The 17,895-nt window shown below is 38.3% G+C and overlaps 1 protein-coding gene across 5 annotated transcripts in view; it reads left to right on the forward strand.

Annotated features, from left to right (window-relative positions):
- Diaph2 (diaphanous-related formin 2) overlaps positions 1 to 17,895 on the forward strand; it is an 827,546-nt gene that overhangs the window by 615,977 nt on the left and 193,674 nt on the right. For all 5 annotated transcript variants that reach the window (XM_039100253.2, XM_063280011.1, XM_039100252.2 and 2 more), the window contains one exon: positions 17,675 to 17,810. In XM_039100253.2, the coding sequence (XP_038956181.1) occupies positions 17,675 to 17,810 (136 nt within the window). The remainder of the gene's footprint in view (positions 1 to 17,674; positions 17,811 to 17,895) is intronic.

Raw genomic sequence — 17,895 nt, forward strand, 5'->3', positions numbered from 1 at the left:
TTATAAAGGAAAAAAATTGAGAAGGGCTTATAGTTTCAGACTTCATTATCCTCATGTCAGGGAGCATGGTAGCATGCAGGCAGAAATAGTGCTGGAGAAGGAGCTAAGAGTTCTACATCTTGATCCACAGACAACAGAAGGATACCGTGTGTCACATTTTTGAGCATAGGAGACCCCCAAACCAGCCCCCAAAGTAACATACTTCCTCCAAAAAGGCCATGCCTACTTCTACAAGGCTGCTTCCTATGAGGCAACAGGGGCCATTTATATTCCAAGTGCTACACCTTCTGACTAATAGAAATTTCATTTTTATTAACAACAATCTAACTGGTGCTGGCTTTTTTTATGGACCGCTGTGACCAATAGGTGCCATATCACCAAATGTTCCCATGCCTCATCAGGACTTTGTTTTTAAATTTTGTGTTTTTTGGTTTCCATCCATTCATTATCTGTTTGTGAGTGTGTGTGTGTGTGTGTGCGCGTGTGTGTGTGTGTGTGTGTATGTGCGCGCGCACGCGCGCGCGCACGTGCATGCTTGCATGTGTGTACACGTGTGAAAATTACACCGATTCTTTAGACAGCATCAATAAAGGTAAAGGTACAACCTCATAATTACCTGAAGGACATCTTGCTGTCAATAGTTTGGAAGATAGCTCAACAAATCAGCAAACAATCACTTTGTACTTAGAAAAGCATAGAGTTGTTACTGGTAATCAAGAGAGCTGTGTGAAAAGAAAATTGAGCTCAACCATTTTAATTTACTTCTATGGAAGAATCAGTTCCCTCTAGTCCAAGAGAGAGAAATACCTGCTAATTCCCTAAGATTTGTATTGCTTCCTGAGTGACATTCATTATCAATAATGATTAAAGAGAAGTAAACAGTAAATTTCAGGATACCAGTACATCTGACATTAAGGCAGTACCTCACCTGAGTCTAGGAGATATAGCACAGAAAATTAACATGTCTAGGACTTCTGTCACAACACAGTGCCATGAGTGACTAAGCTTCATGAGTGATTCTTTTTGCTGATTATCCAGGGACTAGAACTTTCTGTGGTAAAACATGGTAGAGAATGAATGTATGTATGTATGTGTGTACGTATGTATATACGGATGGATGGATAGATGGATTTCCTTCATATCACTGAAAGCAAAAATAACTAGACAGTAACCAGGTTATTGTTGTCTTATCTTCCTTGCCCCTTCCATCTTTTCCTCCTTTCCCATCACCTAAAGAAGAACTAGATGGCTGTATTTATCTAGAAAGATTTCAAACATTTCATTCAAAATAAGATAATGTGGGAAACACTTTTATTAGATATATATGTTGCATCAAAATAGAGTCAAGTTCAGTTAGAGTTAAAATATGAATAAGAACATCAAACAAATAATATAAAAACAAGGCCGGGTACAAATATATCATAAAATAAATACTCTTAAGGTTTACTGAAGCAGTATTAATTATGCATTAGGCAGTGTGTGAAGTGTGATGATTTTTTTATAGAACACACCAGAAATGTATATAGTAAAATGAACTTATCATTCTTATTATCATTATTAGAAGATAATGCCCTTGTCATACAATTTTGGACAACTCCTGTTTTAAAATTCTCTAAGTGTTCTTTGGTATGAGCTTTAGATCTATCCAGGTGCACTTAATCTTTGAAATTTAGGTTGCTGTCATTTCAGAAAATAGCCAAAAAATGATATTAAACCAAGTTTCACAGTAAAATAGATGATGGAACTGGGTAACAAAATTTCTGCTAAAAAATCATGTGAATCTAAAATAATGAAACTGATTTCAGTAAAATCAGAGTTCAGTACAGAAAGAGGAATTTCGAATGCAGATTAATGCCCTGACCAAAATAAGTTTATGGTTCCCAAGGTGGCTCTTTGAAAAGACAATTGATGGCTTCAACAGATATATTGGAACCGATCTTGTAACTTTACAGTTGCACTTTAAAATAGTACAAAACAGATAGTGCATTTTAGAAGAATTTGGGAATCAAAACCTGGTAGAAATGAAATGGCCCATCACTTAAAATATTGTTGCAGTCCTTGTTTTCTGCTAAGGGGAAGGCGTAACAGAATGGAGAAACCTATAATTCAAAAATAATGTACAGCAGGTAGAAAAGACCCAGGGGAATAGCCAAGTGTTATTAAACTTATGGAAAAAGATATTTATGAGAAACTTTTTATTCTAGAAACTGATAATGAATTGTGTAGTTCCTGCAGTCAAAGAGTCTGGGGAGGCAGGAGGATTGAATCCCAGGAGAGAGGGAGGAAGGGGGAGGAGAGAGAGAGGGAGAGAGAGAGAGAGAGAGAGAGAGAGAGAGAGAGAGAGAGAGAGAGCGAGCACAGATTTTCTCCAAGGCTCCTAAGACCCACTCCTCCCCATCCATCACTCTAAAATTGAAAAGGAAATCCTGTGTTGCACTTGAGGGTTAACTTTTGTGGAACTTGTGCACTCCATCCAGTCTTGAAGACAAGTTACACCACTAGGAAAATATTTTAAAGGAAGATTTTGACTTTTTTCTTTTACACAGAGGTCAATAAACAAGAAACAGGCTTAAAAACTGACAGCTTTTGCTGAGACATAAAGAAGTTTTTTTTTTCTTTTTACAAGTGGTACAGTCTCAAAATAGGCTCCTGGGGGAGGTCATGGAACTCTCTCTATAGTTAGAGGACTGAGGCTCATGTTTCTTGAGGACTATTCCTACTCATCACGTCTATAAATTCTACATGTCGGGGTAACTTGATATACTCATCCAAGTCTCACCACGCTTCTCACTGTACCTCACTTGGTCACATTCGAACCTTATTGAGGTGCCAGAGCTGTTGCTCAATGGCTCATAAGTTGTATGGGGCTGTGCATTGAATCCTCAGCATGGAAAAGCAAAACAAGAAAACCTTATTGATTTTACTGCCTCTCTAGCTTTTCAGAGACACTATTTTAGCAGTAAACACAGGGCCTTAGCACAGTAACTTAACACTGCTATATTTTACTCCACTTATACTTTGCTGAGATGTTTTTCTATTAGAATATTGTATCAGTCACTTCAGAATTTCATTTTCTTCCTTTAGCTCAAAATGTTATAGATTAATTTCCTATAGTCACTCAAAGCGGTTCATAGATTTTAATCAAATAATGGTCCACAGAGACATGTTGAACTCAATTGTTTTTCTTTCCCAGATGCAAAGATGGATGCTCACATTCCTATAACAAAAATGTCTGCTGAAACCTGCAGCATTTGAAAAGCTTTTCTATGCTACAGATTGCAGATTAACTTCTAACTAATCATAGTTCAGAACTCTAATGGACTGTGACGAGAGAGACAGTTTTTCCTCTAACTTCATATCACATGTTTTTGCAGTTGTAAGGCAAATTTTAAAAGTAGGCCTTGGGGATCACAGCCAGCCATCATTATTGGCGCATGACCGCTTGCAACCAACTGCAAGTTTAATATCCAAGGAGATTTGCACATAACAGTCTTTTTTTCTCCTTGTTTTTAATAATTTACCTTTGAGATTCTCTTCACGACCATGCTGGTGTGCAAAGATCTGTTTGTCTGTCAAACCTCCAGATATGTACTGCAAGTGAAAGACACATTAATTTTTTATTTGTTTTCTAAGGAGTCTGAGCAGTGAGCTGGTTGTGCAGAATAAAAGAGGGCTTCTTCGGTGAGCACTTGTATTCACTTCAGCTGCATTCTTCACCTGGAGCAAATTAGTTTCTTCCATGATTCTATTCCCTGCAAGAAGGGAATCATTTACCAAAATCAATTCACGGAACTTTTTGTATAAACCATCCACCCAAATCTGAAAACATTTTGTCTTAAAACAAAGAATACTGTAAAGCTGTATGCATGGTACTAATGCTTGAGGACCTGTAAGTATCTCCGTGCAAGCAAAGACCTCACTTCTGATATTAGCATGAATTTTTTCATTTAACCTTGGAGGCTATCTGTAAGTGTTAATCTATGCCCAAAGGAATTTTCTGGAGAGAAAATTGAGCTACAACAACATGAAAAGGCACAAATATGAAGCCTCAGAAACACTAAGCATTGGCATTTCTAAGAAAACAGATATAAATGTCAATGACCCAAAGACAATAGATGATTAGAAAGCAAGCCATCATTCCAAAGTACCTTAGTGGTTTGATACAGGCTGCTATAACTTTTCGCAACAAAGAGATCTGAGTTATTTGGAGAACTATGCATGGAGGTCTTCTTGATAATTTAATGTTTTGAGAACTCCCAGACTGAAAATGATTATTATGTAAATAATAATAAATCAACCAGATGCAAATTCTCAGAAACTGCAGAGTATAGATATTTTAACTAGGTTTTGACCCTTTATTTATGTTCTGAATTTGACACTAAGAAAGAAGGAGACGAGGTGGGCACTCCTGAGGCTGCAGAGCGGAAGAGACCACCAACACTGCTCACCCCTGCCCACATCCCTGGCCCAAGAGGAAACTGTATAAGGCCTCTGGGCTCCTGTGGGGGAGGGCCCAGGAGAGGCAGGACCCCTGCCAGAGACACCGCCGGACCCTGAAGGAAACAGACCGGATAAACAGTTCTCTGCACCCAAATCCCGTGGGAGGGAGAGCTAAACCTTCAGAGAGGCAGACAAGCCTGGGAAACCAGAAGAGACTGCTCCCTGCACACACATCTCGGACGCCAGAGGAAAAAGCCAAAGACCATCTGGAACCCTGGTGCACTGAAGCTCCCGGAAGGGGCGGCACAGGTCTTCCTGGTTGCTGCCACTGCAGAGAGCCACTGGGCAGCACCCCACGAGCAAACCTGAGCCTCGGGACCACAGGTAAGACCAAATTTTCTGCTGCAAGAAAGCTGCCTGGTGAACTCAAGACACAGGCCCACAGGAACAGCTGAAGACCTGTAGAGAGGAAAAACTACACGACCGAAAGCAGAACACTCTGTCCCCATAACTGACTGAAAGAAAGGAAAACAGGTCTACAGCACTCCTGACACACAGGCTTATAGGACAGTCTAGCCACTGTCAGAAATAGCAGAACAAAGTAACACTAGAGATAATCTGATGGCGAGAGGCAAGCGCAGGAACCCAAGCAACAGAAACCAAGACTACATGGCATCATCGGAGCCCAATTCTCCCACCAAAACAAACATGGAATATCCAAACACAGCAGAAAAGCAAGATCTAGTTTCAAAATCATATTTGATCATGATGCTGGAGGACTTCAAGAAAGACGTGAAGAACTCCCTTAGAGAACAAGTAGAAGCCTACAGAGAGGAATCGCAAAAATCCCTGAAAGAATTCCAGGAAAACACAATCAAACAGTTGAAGGAATTAAAAATGGAAATAGAAGCAATCAAGAAAGAACACATGGAAACAACCCTGGATATAGAAAACCAAAAGAAGAGACAAGGAGCTGTAGATACAAGCTTCACCAACAGAATACAAGAGATGGAAGAGAGAATCTCAGGAGCAGAAGATTCCATAGAAATCATTGACTCAACTGTCAAAGATAATGTAAAGCGGAAAAAGCTACTGGTCCAAAACATACAGGAAATCCAGGACTCAATGAGAAGATCAAACCTAAGGATAATAGGTATAGAAGAGAGTGAAGACTCCCAGCTCAAAGGACCAGTAAATATCTTCAACAAAATCATAGAAGAAAACTTCCCTAACCTAAAAAAAGACATACCCATAGACATACAAGAAGCCTACAGAACTCCAAATAGATTGGACCAGAAAAGAAACACCTCCCGTCACATAATTGTCAAAACACCAAACGCACAAAATAAAGAAAGAATATTAAAAGCAGTAAGGGAAAAAGGTCAAGTAACATATAAAGGCAGACCTATCAGAATCACACCAGACTTCTCGCCAGAAACTATGAAGGCCAGAAGATCCTGGACTGATGTTATACAGACCCTAAGAGAACATAAATGCCAGCCCAGGTTACTGTATCCAGCAAAACTCTCAATTAACATTGATGGAGAAACCAAGATATTCCATGACAAAACCAAATTTACACAATATCTTTCTACAAATCCAGCACTACAAAGGATAATAAATGGTAAAGCCCAACATAAGGAGGCAAGCTATACCCTAGAAGAAGCAAGAAACTCATCGTCTTGGCAACAAAACAAAGAGAATGAAAGCACACAAACATAACCTCACATCCAAATATGAATATAACGGGAAGCAATAATCACTATTCCTTAATATCTCTCAATATCAATGGCCTCAACTCCCCAATAAAAAGACATAGATTAACAAACTAGATACGCAACGAGGACCCTGCATTCTGCTGCCTACAGGAAACACACCTCAGAGACAAAGACAGACACTACCTCAGAGTGAAAGGCTGGAAAACAACTTTCCAAGCAAATGGTCAGAAGAAGCAAGCTGGAGTAGCCATTCTAATATCAAATAAAATCAATTTCCAACTAAAAGTCATCAAAAAAGATAAGGAAGGACACTTCATATTCATCAAAGGAAAAGTCAACCAAGATGAACTCTCAATCCTAAATATCTATGCCCCAAATACAAGGGCACCTACATACGTAAAAGAAACCTTACTAAAGCTCAAAACACACATTGCACCTCACACAATAATAGTGGGAGATTTCAACACCCCACTCTCATCAATGGACAGATCATGGAAACAGAAATTAAACAGTGATGTCGACAGACTAAGAGAAGTCATGAGCCAAATGGACTTAACGGATATTTATAGAACATTCTATCCTAAAGCAAAAGGATATACCTTCTTCTCAGCTCCTCATGGTACTTTCTCCAAAATTGACCATATAATTGGTCAAAAAACGGGCCTCAACAGGTACAGAAAGATAGAAATAATCCCATGCATGCTATCGGACCACCACGGCCTAAAACTGGTCTTCAATAACAATAAGGGAAGAATGCCCACATATACGTGGAAATTGAACAATGCTCTACTCAATGATAACCTGGTCAAGGAAGAAATAAAGAAAGAAATTAAAAACTTTTTAGAATTTAATGAAAATGAAGATACAACATACTCAAACTTATGGGACACAATGAAAGCTGTGCTAAGAGGAAAACTCATAGCGCTGAGTGCCTGCAGAAAGAAACAGGAAAGAGCATATGTTAGCAGCTTGACAGCACACCTAAAAGCTCTAGAACAAAGAGAAGCAAATACACCCAGGAGGAGTAGAAGGCAGGAAATAATCAAACTCAGAGCTGAAATCAACCAAGTAGAAACAAAAACGACCATAGAAAGAATCAACAGAACCAAAAGTTGGTTCTTTGAGAAAATCAACAAGATAGATAAACCCTTAGCCAGACTAAAGAGAGGACACAGAGAGTGTGTCCAAATTAACAAAATCAGAAATGAAAAGGGAGACATAACTACAGATTCGGAGGAAATTCAAAAAATCATCAGATCTTACTATAAAAACCTATATTCAACAAAATTTGAAAATCTTCAGGAAATGGACAATTTCCTAGACAGATACCAGGTATCGAAGTTAAATCAGGAACAGATAAACCAGTTAAACAACCCCATAACTCCTAAGGAAATAGAAGCAGTCATTAAAGGTCTCCCAACCAAAAAGAGCCCAGGTCCAGACGGGTTTAGTGCAGAATTCTATCAAACCTTCATAGAAGACCTCATACCAATATTATCCAAACTATTCCACAAAATTGAAACAGATGGAGCCCTACCGAATTCCTTCTACGAAGCCACAATTACTCTTATACCTAAACCACACAAAGACACAACAAAGAAAGAGAACTTCAGACCAATTTCCCTTATGAATAGCGACGCAAAAATACTCAATAAAATTCTGGCAAACCGAATTCAAGAGCACATCAAAACAATCATCCACCATGATCAAGTAGGCTTCATCCCAGGCATGCAGGGATGGTTTAATATACGGAAAACCATCAACGTGATCCATTATATAAACAAACTGAAAGAACAGAACCACATGATCATTTCATTAGATGTTGAGAAAGCATTTGACAAAATTCAACACCCCTTCATGATAAAAGTCCTGGAAAGAATAGGAATTCAAGGCCCATACCTAAACATAGTAAAAGCCATATACAGCAAACCAGTTGCTAACATTAAACTATATGGAGAGAAACTTGAAGCAATCCCACTAAAATCAGGGACTAGACAAGGCTGCCCACTCTCTCCCTACTTATTCAATATAGTTCTTGAAGTTCTAGCCAGAGCAATCAGACAACAAAAGGAGATCAAAGGGATACAGATCAGAAAAGAAGAGGTCAAAATATCACTATTTGCAGATGACATGATAGTATATTTAAGTGATCCCAAAAGTTCCACCAGAGAACTACTAAAGCTGATAAACAACTTCAGCAAAGTGGCTGGGTATAAAATTAACTCAAATAAATCAGTTGCCTTCCTCTATACAAAAGAGAAACAAGCCGAGAAAGAAATTAGGGAAACGACACCCTTCATAATAGACCCAAACAATATAAAGTACCTCGGTGTGACTTTAACCAAGCAAGTAAAAGATCTGTACAATAAGAACTTCAAGACATTGAGGAAAGAAATTGAAGAAGACCTCAGAAGATGGAAAGATCTCCCATGCTCATGGATTGGCAGGATTAATATAGTAAAAATGGCCATTTTACCAAAAGCAATCTACAGATTCAATGCAATCCCCATCAAAATACCAATCCAATTCTTCAAAGAGTTAGACAGAACAATTTGCAAATTCATCTGGAATAACAAAAAACCCAGGATAGCTAAAGCTATCCTCAACAATAAAAGGACTTCAGGGGGAATCACTATCCCTGAACTCAAGCAGTATTACAGAGCAATTGTGATAAAAACTGCATGGTATTGGTACAGAGACAGACAGATAGACCAATGGAATAGAATTGAAGACCCAGAAATGAACCCACACACCTATGGTCACTTGATTTTTGACAAAGGAGCCAAAACCATCCAATGGAAAAAAGATAGCATTTTCAGCAAATGGTGCTGGTTCAACTGGAGGGCAACATGTAGAAGAATGCAGATCGATCCATGCTTATCACCCTGTACAAAGCTTAAGTCCAAGTGGATCAAGGACCTCCACATCAAACCAGACACACTCAAACTAATAGAAGAAAAACTAGGGAAGCATCTGGAACACATGGGCACTGGAAAAAATTTCCTGAACAAAACACCAATGGCTTATGCTCTAAGATCAAGAATCGACAAATGGGATCTCATAAAACTGCAAAGCTTCTGTAAGGCAAAGGACACTGTGGTTAGGACAAAACGGCAACCAACAGATTGGGAAAAGATCTTTACCAATCCTACAACAGATAGAGGCCTTATATCCAAAATATACAAAGAACTCAAGAAGTTAGACTGCAGGGAAACAAATAACCCTATTAAAAAATGGGGTTCAGAACTAAACAAAGAATTCACAGCTGAGGAATGCCGAATGGCTGAGAAACACCTAAAGAAATGTTCAACATCTTTAGTCATAAGGGAAATGCAAATCAAAACAACCCTGAGATTTCACCTCACACCAGTGTGTTTGGCTAAGATCAAAAACTCAGGTGACAGCAGATGCTGGCGAGGATGTGGAGAAAGAGGAACACTCCTCCATTGTTGGTGGGATTGCAGACTGGTAAAACCATTCTGGAAATCAGTCTGGAGGTTCCTCAGAAAATTGGACATTGAACTGCCTGAGGATCCAGCTATACCTCTCTTGGGCGTATACCCAAAAGATGCCTCAACAGATAAAAGAGACACGTGCTCCACTATGTTCATCGCAGCCTTATTTATAATATCCAGAAAATGGAAAGAACCCAGATGCCCTTCAACAGAGGAATGGATACAGAAAATGTGGTACATCTACACAATGGAATATTACTCAGCTATCAAAAACAACGAGTTTATGAAATTCGTAGGCAAATGGTTGGAACTGGAAAATATCATCCTGAGTGAGCTAACCCAATCACAGAAAGACATACATGGTATGCACTCATTGATAAGTGGCTATTAGCCCAAATGCTTGAATTACCCTAGATCCCTAGAACAAACGAAACTCAAGACGGATGATCAAAATGTGAATGTTTCACTCCTTCTTTAAATGAGGAAAAAGAATACCGTTGGCAGGGAAGGGAGAGGCAAAGATTAAAACAGAGACTGAAGGAACACCCATTCAGAGCCTGCCCCACATGTGGCCCATACATATACAGCCACCCAATTAGACAAGATGGATGAAGCAAAGAAGTGCAGACCGACAGGAGCCGGATGTAGATCGCTCCTGAGAGACACAGCCAGAATACAGCAAATATAGAGGCGAATGCCAGCAGCAAACCACTGAAGTGAGAATAGGACCCCCGCTGAAGGAATCAGAGAAAGAACTGGAAGAGCTTGAAGGGGCTCGAGACCCCATATGTACAACAATGCCAAGCAACCAGAGCTTCCAGGGACTAAGCCACTACCTAAAGACTATACATGGACTGACCCTGGACTCTGACCCCATAGGTAGCAATGAATATCCCAGTAAGAGCACCAGTGGAAGGGGAAGCCCTGGGTCCTGCTAAGACTGAACCCCCAGTGAACTAGTCTATGGGGGGAGGGCGGCAATGGGGGGAGGGTTGGGAGGGGAACACCCATAAGGAAGGGGAGGGGGGAGGGGGATGTTTGCCCGGAAACCGGGAAAGGGAATAACACTCGAAATGTATATAAGAAATACTCAAGTTAATAAAAAAAAAAAAAGTTAAAAAAAAAAAAGAAAGAAGGAGACACAACAAGTTTAGGGATTTCTGTTGTATAAGATGTTGGGAGAGAAAGTAGCATGAGAGGAGACATTAACAGAGAGACTGGAGCGGCTGGAAACATGGCTTGGCAGTTAAGAGTACTGACTGCTCTTCCAGAAGTTCTGAGTTCAATTCCAAGCAACCACATGGCAGCTCACAACCATCTGTAATGGGATCCATGCCCTTTCTGTTATGTCTCAAGACAGATACTGAGTGCTCATTTACATAAAATAAATAATTGAGAGACAGACAGACAGACAAGCTGGATAGAGGTATGTGAGAGCCTAGAGGCAATATAGGTGTGAAAGTTTAAGATAAGCTAAAGAGCTAATGAGACTGGATGTCAATGGACAAATAGTATTCAAAGTCAAAGAATTTATGCAGGATAATAGCATACAAGCATTTATAGACTATTGGAAGCATACTGGATAGTATAATAAGTAATAAATGGATTTTCTGCCAGACAAACAAATGCAGCAGAGTTACGGTTGAAGGTTAAAAATGGGGAAATTACAGTACAGAAAGGAGATGGGAAAAAATCAACATTGTCCACAGAAAGCAAGGAATATAAGAATCAAAGAGAAGAGAAAGGTTCTATTTGGTTTCTGCATTATGTGTGGCACAAGATACATTTGAGATTCATACTATATTTGCATAGGTTAAAGAGCAGTGATAGCTAAGCACTATCTAGCTATGCTATCGGTATATTTGTTCAGTGTCTGTTACTGAGTCACCTAAGTACTTCAGGAAGCTAATCAAGGTTTCAATTACGCCTGTAAGTAAGAAAGTTCTACCTCTGTTGCAATTGTAGCTGATTGGTTGATGAAGTATTCATGAGATATTTCATAAGAGGAACTTTAAAGGTCACTTGTACCATAATAAGTGGGAATCTCATGGAAAGAAAAAAGTTTAGCAGTATTATACTGCTTATAAAGTCTTAAGAGGCCCTGACTCGCCAAGTCTGGTTGCTGCTGTTGAAAACTCATTGCCCTCAGCATTTTTCATGACTTCTTCCATCCAATATGCCCTTTAAGCACATTGAAACTATAGAGAAGGACTCTCTAATGTTGTTTGCTATTAATTAAAGAATAGGATTTCTTCCTTTCCTAATGGAAAGCTTTAATTTGACTGGGATTGAGGATGAAAATTCTAATGGGAGAGGAAACTCAGGATAAGTGTGGATCAAGTTTTACTACCTCCTCAAATATTGAGGATTTTCACCCACATATATCAAACCAACAAATAATACAGCCAAACTTATTTTACATTATATTTGATATGATACACTGAGAAGTGTATCTTCACAACTCTTTAATATGGCTTCTGGGAAAACTTTCTGTAGAAAACGACAGAAGTCTCAGCAGCAGCCAGGACAATTACAGCTAAACTGTAAGTAGAATAAAATGGTAAGAGGGAGAATTTTTTAAAAAAAGAAAGAAAGAAAAGAAAAGAAAAAAGAGGATATTTCCAGACAGGATTCACTAAATGGGCAAGGGCAGCCCTATGGATCGTTGGCATCATCCTGAAGTTGGCAGTGTAGTCTGATACTCTGGCTTCTTCTGTAAATCTTTAGGCATACCAAGTGAATCACCTGTTCTGAGCTAAATTGTGAACAAATGAGGCAAACTCCATATTTGCAGTTTCTGCATTAGTGGGTATCCACTGTACCAAGAATCTCCTCTGGTGAGTTCAGAGAGCTAAACTAATTAATATACAGTTATAAAGGTACAAATTTAGTGATAGTTTTATTTCAGGCCTGTGAACTCCCCAGCCATGGATTCTTGGATACATTTACAGTACCAGACATCATGCATTTCTTCATGTAATGCAAGCCCTTCAGCCAATAAAGTGGTTGTTTACCCCCATAGTATATGCCACTATTGCACCCATAGCATACCTTGCTGTTCTAGTCATTATTGTCCCTTACAGAGTTCACAACTAAATAACACTGTTAATTTTTCCCCAGCTGCCTACATAGTACTTTCCAGTACTATGAAAGCTATCCAGCAGGAAAGAATATTCCTAGTCAGTACCAACTTGATCTCTCCATATTCTGTGGCCAATATTTGTGCTGTCTTCAGCAATAGGATTTTACCATCACATCATTGTGGGTAGCTAAGAGCAATTGCAATAGCCTGTACTATTTAGAGAGTCTCTGAGACTTCCAACAACTCAAAGAGAAGTATCCCAGACCTGAAAATGGGCTTTTCATTTATTACCTATGGCTTTTGGATAATTGTACATAGGAGGATAAGCTCCTATGTATAATTTCCTATGTATAATTCATATATACACCAATACACATACACACATACACATATATGTATGTGTATATTTATATAGGGTTATAAAGGTACAAAATCAGAATTAGTTTGATACTATGGGTCATGTGAACTCCCCAAACATGGATTCTTAGATGAATTTATGGTAACAGACACTCTTCATTTTTTCCTGTGGGCTAGGCTTTACAAGCAATCATAAAGTGGTTGGTTACCTCCTTATAGATAGACAGACAGACAGACAGACAGACAGACAGACAGACAGATAGATAGATACGTACATACATACATACATACATACATACATACATACATACGTAGATACAGAGAGAAAGAGAGAGAGAATCTGAAGCACATAAAATAGGAGTTTTCCATATGGCTTTTAAAAATCTTTAATTGCTGTTTTAATCTTTATGTTGCTTTGGCATGAGCTCTGTATTGTATAAGCCGTTTTTACTTAGTAGGACTCAACTGGTAATGATGCACAGCACGGGAGATGATGATTCATTCACTCACTTTCCACAAAGCAATATAGATTTTATTGACAGATATAAAATTAAGTTGGTAACTATTTCATAATAAATTTTAGACATGGTATCTATTATATTTTCCTCCCTTCATTCTTTTTACTGATTCTTAAAAGAGAGTTGCACTAGTAAAACCGAGACCTTTTTCTGTGAAGGAAAGTTGCAGGAAGTTACTATAACAACTTTTTTTTTTTTTGAATTAGCACTCTTTAACAAAGCGCACTCCTAATTTTCGCCTCCTGTTTTTGCTCATTTTTTTTGTTTTGTTTTCGTTTGGTTTTGGTTTTCTAATAATCAAGGTGATAAGGATACATGCCTCTAAAGAGTTTTTTCCCTCATCTGCTCCTGTGTTTTTAGAAGTTAAACAGATCTTGAAATTTCTTACTTTTCACTCTAATGTAATTAAATGCAATTGCTATGAAATTGTTATGAGGATTGATGGATGTAATATTTAAATATTTTGAATATTTTGCTAAATATTCATTTAAGCCTCCATTTTATCCAGAAGTGTAATCTATTTGCATACCCGCCAAATTGCATTTTTATTATCCTTGATATCAGTGATTACCTAATTGTCTACCATCTTTAGTTATGTAAGTTATAATTTATGTAAAGTCATAGCTTTGAATTTTATTCATCTTAAAAAATAACTTTTAAAGGAATATATGAAGAATGGTGCAGAAGTCCCATGATTCAAGGCAGTAGACAACATATAGCCTATCTCTATCAGCATTTCTTATCTTAAAACAGTTTATATTTGAGCATTTTAATATTATAATTTCTATAGACATCATTAAATAGCCTAGTATATATAAATGCTTTCATACTATAGGAATCATTACAGAAGACTTTTCTGACCTCAAAAGATAGGGCCATTTCTCAGTAAGTACAATGTATCCTGCCACTGTGGACAATACCTGGGTGTTCTCTAATCTAAACTCTGACACTACTCACTTGGCGATATCAAACCCAAAGTCTGAATGTTTAGCTCCCAAGCCTGCTTCCCTCCCCACTTCAGAAGCCAGGACCAGCCTTTAGTTTATGTCCCTGAACTCATCCATCCTTAGGCTAGACTAATATCCTGAAGCAGCTCAAAGTATTCTGGAAGATATTATTTACCAACTCTATCCCTTTTGACATCTCAAGGATTTTAGGATGTTGGGAGAGGACCAGGAATGTAGCTGAGTGGGTAGAGGGCTTCCTGAAAGAACTTTTGGGTGCAGTCCCAAGCACTACTAACTGAAAATAATGGAACAGTAGGTTGTCTATGATTGCAATCCCAACATTTAGTGCTTAGGAGGGAGCTACAGAAGGATCAGAATTTCAAAGTCATCCTCCATTACATATGGAGCTCATGGCCAGACTGTGTTACTATTATACAGCAGTCTCCCTCTCCCTCTCCCTCTCCCTCTCCCTCTCCCTCTCCTTCTCTCCTCCCTTCTGTCTCCCTCCCCTCCCCCTCCTTCTTCCTCTCTCATTCCGGTGTGTGTGTGTGTGTGTGTGTGTGTGTGTGTGTGTGTGTGTGCCCCCGCTCCCGCACGCACACAGAAACACACTAAAGAGGAAGGAAGAAAGGAAGGAGTTACAAGAAGAATGACAAATGAAAGTTTCTCCATCCTCATAAGTTTATTGTGAAGCTCACTCACAGTAGTTGTCTCCAATTACAATAGCACATGAGATTGACAATATCAGATTCCACCTAGATCTTGGTGACTGTTTAGCACATTAAATATTAGGCCAATAATAAAATAATTTGTATAACTTGACAGATCCTAAAATCTTTTACCATCTTTTTGGGGTTATATTTTTTCCTTCAGTGCTTTAATACTGTTATCAGATACATAGTTTTCAAATATTTTCTCCCAATCTCATGACTTCTCTTCATTTTATTAATGGTGCTGTTTTTATTAATTGATTAATTAATTATTATTTTATGAACCTTGTACACAGCAAGATGTACCACTATACCAACAGTGTCATTTGATGAACATCCTTTTTTTTAATGTTTGATGAAGTCCTTATTTATTTTTAATGTTTCCTGTGCTCGTGGTGCCATATTGACATAGTCTCCCTCATCCTTTCAGAATAAAATAAACACTAAACATGGAATGAAAAGACAAAGATTTTCTACTTATTGTTCAAATTTCTTAAGTGCCTGACCCTGGGTAAATACTTTAAAATCATTTAGAAGTTTCCACATTTAGAAAAAGCAACCTGATTCAGAATCAGCACTGGGTGGTTTCTTAATTTTTATTCATCTTTTCACAATTTCAAACGTGATTGTAATACATCCTTGTCACCTAGCTTTCACCAAGACCCTCTTATATTTTATGTTTTTAATTTTATTTTGTTTTGGTTTTGCCTCATAACACATTGGGATTAAGCAGTGCTGCTTGTGAGAGGATGAAAAGAATGCTGTTCACTGGTTTCTGAGTAACCCACTAGTGGACCACAGCCCTGAAAACCCTAAGACAAGGTTTCACAGCCATTCTTCATATCTTCCAGCACTTAAGTTCTTTCTTTTTTTTTTTTCTTCTCACTCTGATATTTTGATAAAGATATTCCTTTAGTCTTGGAAGAGGTTTTATGTGTGCCTATCTAAGGCCTAATACTCCGTGGTCACTTGTTTACACAATTTTCTTTCTGAAACCTCAATCTGGGTATGTTTGCCCTTCAGGTGACATTTGGTAGGCTCAAGAGACATATATGGCAGCCCCACTGTAAGAGATGCTAATTGCATCTAGTGGCTGAAGGCAAAAGATGCCATCAAACACCCTCCAATACACAGGCCAATCCTGGCATCATCAGCATCAATCCAGCCAAAATGATGGTTGTAGAAATCCTTGAATCTGTCTACAGTGTCCAGATAGCTGTGTGTTCATGGCCTAATGTGAGGAACATTTTGCCTAACCTGGGTAATAGGTGTCACAGATGTAAAATCAGTTAGATTTTATAGGAAGAACCAATTCTTTCAAGCCAGGAAATTTGTTTAGAGGGGTTTTCAGAAGTATTTTGCGCTATCATGCACTTTAACATGAAGAAAAAAATTTCAGTATAGACTGAGACTGTGGAGACAAAAAGACTTGTAAATGCATTCTTATTCTTAGGGTTTTCTTTATCTTTATTTTTTTATAGTTTTAGGGAACATTTATGCACATGCTATGTAGTATATCCATCAATCATAATCAGGGGAAACAGAGCATTAAAGAATGAACTGGTAGTTGATGTGTCTTTAAAATAGTGACTTATCTGAACTCCAAAGAGGCTGACATTATTTCATCTGATCACTTTGCTTCAAGTTTCTCAGATATCGTGTACAGGATTCACTGGAATTCCATAAATATCAAAGAGCTGGAAATCTGTTTCATCCTTTCTAACAATTTCAGCATATAAAACGCTCTAAAACTTGCAGGTGATTGTTTCTCGTCCTGAATCATTAGATGTAATCATTTCTCCAACAGTACAACCACCTCCACATCATAGACGAAAATGCTTTGATTATAATGTATTAGGTTCTGCTGGAAGCACTTCAAGTGCACAATTCATTTCTCCTCACAAATATCCTATGAGGTAGATTTTTTAACTCATTTGGCAGATAACAAGAAAACATTCAATAAGTGATGAAATACTTAGTTTGCTTGTATATCAAAAGTAGCTCTGAACCCCCAGTGAACTAGATTGTTGGGGGGAGGGCGGCAATGGGGGGAGGATGGGGAGGGGAACACCCATAATGAAGGGGAGAGGGAGGGATTAGGGCAATGTTTGCCCGGAAACCGGGAAAGGGAATAACACTCGAAATGTAAATAAGAATTACTCAAGTTAATAAAAAAAAAGTAGCTCATGTTTTAACAATAAAGCAAGTGTTTTCATTGTTATACGTATAACAGAGAGAATCCTGTTTTCCTACCACAACACATGAGAACTGAAAAAATTATTTCAAACATTTTTTTCCAGAAGAGATGTCTTAAGTGTATTTATTTGTCTCTGTTAACAAACAGTATATGCCCACACTCTGAAGCTGCTATAAAATTTTCCTGTCTTCTCCATTTTATATTGTGTAGGAGAAAAACTTAATTTTTAAAATATTATTTTTGTCTTTAGGAAGCATTGAAAGAAAACCACAAGAGAAAAGAGATGGAAGAGAAGAGCAGGAGGGCAAAGCTTGCAAAAGAGAAAGCTGAACAAGAGAAGCTGGAACGTCAGAAGAAGAAGAAGCAGCTCATTGATATAAACAAAGGTACAAAACCATTTCCAATGCTTTGCATATGCTATGGCCTCATAGGCCTGTGAGCCATGAAGATTTCCATGTCTAGACCATTTGG

The sequence above is a fragment of the Rattus norvegicus genome, chromosome X (assembly GCF_036323735.1).
Source record: "Rattus norvegicus strain BN/NHsdMcwi chromosome X, GRCr8, whole genome shotgun sequence".
NCBI classification, from domain to species: domain Eukaryota; kingdom Metazoa; phylum Chordata; class Mammalia; order Rodentia; family Muridae; genus Rattus; species Rattus norvegicus.